We start from the raw sequence: 5,878 nt of genomic DNA, 5'->3' as shown, positions 1-5,878 counted from the left end.
ATTCAAAAAATGAGAATTGGGAGATTCTCAAATCTTTACTATAGTCTTTGTCATGGTCCTTGCCTAGTGTGTATGAGAATAATGGCTACTAGAAATTAAACAAACGTCATCATCATCATGTGTTTGGTATTGTACAACCTGTCTTTACACATTGCTATATAGGGCATTCTCAACCAATATATTCTTTTTTTCACCCATAATCAGTCCATTTGCAACTTCAACTTGCTTGCAAACAACAATGGGGTTGTTAGTAGACTCTACATGAATTCCTTGTGAATCCAAATTCTCATCAACATGTAACAAAGCTTGTGTGGTTTTGCCAATAAACCATATTTTTCTCTTAATGATGTTTATTATTTCATCATGAATTTCATGCTTGGCAATTCAAATAACTTCACTAAGTGTAAACTCAACCCTACAGTTTCAAATTTTCTCCTTAAGGAATTCCTTTATGTCTGGCAGTTTCTATGTCAGACTACAGTTTATAGCTAGGCTGCTTGCCTTTCTTTTTCTCATCTTATCTCTTTTCCTACACTATATCTTCCATGACATGCTCAGGATTGACTTTTTCAACAACCTTCTTCTCTGATTTACTTCACTCCATTCATTTTGAAGTACTTGCAACTTGATCATCTCTTTTCCTCTTTTTCTCAACAACAACGTCAATATTCTACACATTAGCTAAGTATGCATATGCTCTAAAGGATTCCACTAGAGCATCCCAACTTGTTCTACTCCATATGTTTTGCCCAATGCATGATAGATCAGCCATATATGTGTTTCCCTTTTCTACAAAATCCAAAGCTGATGACCATACATCATATTTTAGAACAACAACCCTGACATGGATTTTCTCTATTTGTAAGCAAAAAGTAGAGGCATGGATTGTTGAAATTGCATTCTTGACAACTAAATCTTTCACCAATTTCCACATACCTCCCTTTTCAAAATTCAAGGCAAGAGGCTATCCATTTCTTGTGCATGAATTTTATTATTTTTCTAGTAAATTACCTTATGATCCAAAGCTTCATGATATGACTCATAGTCTAATTGCTCATGCTGTGTATGTGGTGTGAGCTATCACACCACATACACGTCTGACAAAGCCCTTCTTAGATGGCTTACAACTTGTTGAACAATTGGATTTTTCAAGCTTTGCATACTTAAGATGCAAGTCATGTGAGGATTTTATCTCCTCAATAACATCATCTTTAGATGAAGCAACAGGAAGCACATCCAACAACTACCTCAAAATAGGCTCTATCTTAGTAATAGGATCAACCCTGATAACAAGCTCAGTCTGCAAATGACTAGCACTAGTACATATGTATTTGGCAAGTCTTTTCTTTTTTGCCTATTGACAAACTTTGTCACTGCGGCTTGTACATCAAACCAATTAGTTTTCAGCCCTTGCATTGTAGTATCATCTTTCAAAAGCTTTTCTAACTCACCCTACAATGGTGGGTTTGGTGCCCGTAAGAATAAGATAATCTTTTTTGTTTCCAAAGTTAACTGCTCAACAGCATCCAACTGATCATATCACTTCTCAAACTCCCTCAACAACTCAAGAGCAATATGCCCCTTTGCAAGCATTGTAGCCCATTTCAGAAAAGTCATCTTTATAACCTTGTTGTATCCTCAATAAAATATTTGTCCTTTAAGGATCGCTTAAAAGAAGCCTCAGAATGTCCATGGCTTGCATAAATTGCATTTATTCGTGTGTGAATTTTAGGAACCACAATCTTATAAAAATACTACTGCATCTTGTGTGTAGGTACATTTACCCATTCCAATCTCTCCGCATAAACCTTCAAATACTAAGAAACATTCCTACCATCAAATTTCTACAACTTCATAACCACACTTTACAAAGCCTTAATCATTTCCTTTTGCCTCTTATGCATGCCATAAGCCTAGACAAACTCTCTAAATCCTAAATAGAGAGTTTCATTAGCATGGTCTCCCATTCTGCAATGTTCCGACGGCCTTCATAGTGGGTTCACCAATGTCGAAGTGTATCCTGTCAAAGGCCTTAACTGTGGGGATAATGATGAGAAGAGTACATATATTTAAGATCAGAAAGAATAAGAAAAGAGAGAAACAGTTTCAAGTTCAAACACAAAACATCAAGAGAGGAACTGTTAAAAAATCATTTTGTTCCATCTTTGTATGACAAAGTTTGTTAGATACAATCACTGCATGCACTCAAGTACAAGCACATAACCCAAGCTCTAAACCTTTAACTCAAAGAGCACCCTATTTAATGACATAGCCTTGCATTACATAGGCTTACTCAAATGACTTTGGCTCCAAAACTATGTATAAACTATCAAACAATATTATATATGGCACTCCCTATCAATCGGGCAAGCTTCATCATACATTAAATCTTTCTAAAACTGTGTATGGGGATCGAAGTAGTGATTCAACTGTGTTCTGATAGTTTTATTACAACAAAGAAAAAGAATCCCTATGGTATCCAAAATCTTCATAAAACCATATGCTCTTATTTTAAGAGCATTCTATCATCTCCGGTAGTAGATGCATGAAGGAGATGCCTCTAAAGGCTCTGAAACACCTTGAGACACCTTTATTATGGTAGATACCTTGTTGGTTACTATTATTATAGTAGTGAAAACTTCTAGGAATCAAGCAGTCCTAAGATGTCATTAGGTCCAATCCCATTGAATTTCTCTCTAGGTCATTGTGAGGCTAAGATAATAACACGAACTAATGTGCAGGAGAGAGTATTCATCCCAAGAATAACTTTTATCCCAATTGCATTACAACTCCCTTTCTCTACGAAACATATGCAATTTTCCATCCATTTAGTATTTGCAAATGACAATTAATAAATCTTAATGATAGACACTATCATATTTGGGGTTACAACTAAAGACACATGTCTTTACTCATGGGCAACTTTATGTTGCATTCTCTCGAGTAAAATGATCACATGGATTGAAGGTCTTGCTCAGGGAGAGAAAGAGGATATGGTAAATACCATCATCAACATTATATATAAGGAAGTTTTACAAAGACTATTATAATCTCTCATTTCCTACTTTGACAGTTTGTCAATATTTTTGTGCAAGTGTGAAGTCTTTTATTGCTTGGTTGAGGAATGTATTGCTTATCTTCTTAAAAATATATTCATTTAATTTCTCTTGAGTAAAAACACCACTTGGATTGAAACTCTTGCCAAAATCTCTCATTTCCTTCTTTAACATTTTATCAATATTTTATGGAAGTGTAAAGTCTTTCATTGCCTACTTAAAGTCATTAGTTCTTATCTTCTTAAAAACATGGTAATATATCGTTTCAATTTTCGCTTCATTGAAATTAGTTTTATGGTTTAATGTTAATTATTCTTAGATTAATCCTTGATAATATTTTTGGTAGATTTCTTAGTGAGTTCCTTTTAGCTTTTGCTTTAGATGGCTATCCTGCCATGCTGCTGAATACCCAAAAAATTTGCAAGAGATGTTGCTTGCGAGAAATGTCTTTGCTGAAAGCCAAGCTTAATGATTGGTTGTCAATCTTGGGTACGGAGCGCTCCTTGCAGGAGTCCTTGCAGGAGCGATGTTTGCCGTACTGTATAGGAGGCCCTCATCATAGCAGAGATGCCGACGATACAATCTAATCCAATGAGCAGGCCCTCGATGAAGGTGCCCGCCCACGCCCATAATGTTGCGCGGGGGGGAAGGGGGGGCCCCTCTCAAACCGCGTGCTTCTCTCTCTCTTACGCAATGAAGAGGAGGACACGGAGAGCGAGCTAGAGGAGGTGGGGGGGGGGACGAGACAGTCTCCTTGTGTGGTGGTGGTCGTTAGGCGTCGGAGGTCTCTCTCTGTTTCCCCTCTTCTCTCTGCGAACGTGCTTCCCTGCGGAGCATCATGGGCGAGCAGCTAACCGAGGATCAGGTCTCTGAGTTCAAAGAAGCCTTTAGCCTGTTCGACAGAGATGGAGACGGTATCCTCCCCCCTCCTCTCTCTCTCTCTCTCCCTCTCTCTCTCTCTGTCTCTGTCTGCTAGTTTCATGCCTTCCTTCATGGTTAGTTTGGGACTCCTGCTCTCAAAACGTTCGCTTTAGTGAGAAGCTCATTGGATCTGATGCTATGAGCCACGAATCTTACTCCTATTCTTGCTTTGGTTCCCTTAATTGAGCTGAGATAGCTGTAAATTCCTTCTTGTTTGCATATTTTCTTGTGCTATTTGTAGAGTTAATTGGATCTGTTTGAACATCAAGCGGAACTCTGATTTGATCAGGATATCGCTACATGTTATCTCGAAACTGAGACACACTATGTCAAGGAGCTAGTACGAGCTCCTGGCTGAATGAGGAAAAATGATTGCTTACAAAAGGGATTTTAATGTTGATAGGGGTGCTTCTACTGTTGATGAAAGGGGCAAATGGGTTGCTGACATCTCACCTGCATGCCACAGAGATAGTTTCATCGTTGTGGCTTGTCACAGCGGGTCAAGTGCTTTATACTGGATTTGATGTGCTGGGTTCTACGACTGTGAAGGGCTCTTACAGCCTGGATCTGTATTGAATATGTGCCACCACTGTATGTGAACGGAGGTCACTTTATCTGCTTGAAATTGTGGCGAACAGTGGCCTCTCCCCACTAACACTGGTTGCTGCCATGCTTTTGTCCTTCCTCACACTGTTAGTCTTATCACTCCTTTCAGGACTTTGAATGATTTAGTGTCATGGCACATGTGCTGTTTTGTATGAAGCTTCTTTGGCATATTTCATTGAGTAAACATTGATACTCCACTCACTGGTTTCAGAATATGATAGAAATTGCTTGCTGTCAAATGTCTCCATTTTTGTAGTATGCTCGACTTGTTACCCATGTTTGCTGAATCTTTACCTGTATTCACAAATGTGAATTCTTGGGGAGGAATATGTGCTCATATTTATCAGTTCTAACTGCATGTCAGGTTGCATCACTACGAAGGAGCTTGGTACTGTCATGCGCTCCTTGGGGCAGAACCCTACTGAAGCTGAGCTTCAGGACATGATCAATGAAGTAGATGCAGATGGTAATGGCACCATAGATTTTCCTGAGTTCATTAACCTTATGGCGCGTAAAATGAAAGATACAGACTCAGAGGAAGAGCTCAAGGAAGCCTTTCGAGTTTTTGACAAGGATCAAAATGGCTTTATATCTGCTGCCGAGTTGCGCCATGTGATGACCAACCTTGGGGAGAAATTGACAGACGATGAAGTGGATGAAATGATCAAAGAGGCCGATGTAGATGGGGATGGGCAGATTAATTATGAGGAGTTTGTAAAGATGATGATGGGCAAATGAGGCACCTAACTGTGGGTAGGGCCTGTCCCATTAGACATGCGGTCCTCTTTGTCTGTACAGTAGAGATAATGGTGACTCATGGCATGACAGACATGAAGTCTTATCCCATTTCCATGTTATTGGAGTTAATGTGTCCCTGTAAGCGATCTTGATTCACATAGGCCAGCCTCATTTGCGATTCTCATTGCTTGCTGTTCAGTGGTGATGTACACTATTGATCGAATAGTTAGTTTATGTAACACATCTTGGTCTTTGATACCAAGATGCTTATCTTTTGAGGTACGTGTTTCACGATGAACTTAATGGTTTGAGTATGTCTGCTCACACCAACTTTTAATAGTTTTTTTGTGCGATTAGGAAATGAACTCTGGTTACTGATTTGCATGCAAGATTTTAAGTAAATAAACAGCTCTCTCTCTCTCTCTCTCTCTCTCTCTGTGCTTGCATTTGCATGCCTGCATTTGGCCATATGTCTGTCTCTGTGTATGAATATTTGTCTCATGTTATGTGTTGATAGATTTTAGATCTGGATTTTTTGGGGATCCCTTGAAAGCTGG

General features: G+C 39.0%; 1 protein-coding gene across 1 annotated transcript; it reads left to right on the top strand.

Moving 5' to 3' along the window:
- Window positions 1-3,765: 3,765 nt before the first annotated feature.
- On the top strand, window positions 3,766-5,660 carry LOC148032470 (calmodulin). Its single transcript, XM_087683139.1, has 2 exons — window positions 3,766-3,970; window positions 4,948-5,660. Exons 1-2 carry the CDS (start codon window positions 3,895-3,897, stop codon window positions 5,319-5,321), a joined length of 450 nt encoding a protein of 149 aa, XP_087539265.1. The 5' UTR covers window positions 3,766-3,894; the 3' UTR covers window positions 5,322-5,660.
- The last annotated feature ends 218 nt before the right edge of the window (window positions 5,661-5,878 follow it).

This window comes from Lygodium microphyllum, chromosome 8 (assembly GCF_053477565.2).
Source record: "Lygodium microphyllum isolate KBCC chromosome 8, Lygodium_microphyllum_v1.1.10, whole genome shotgun sequence".
NCBI classification, from domain to species: Eukaryota; Viridiplantae; Streptophyta; class Polypodiopsida; order Schizaeales; family Lygodiaceae; genus Lygodium; species Lygodium microphyllum.
The sequence above is the reverse complement of the archived record's forward strand: the minus strand, read 5'-3'. Positions and strand labels throughout refer to the sequence as shown.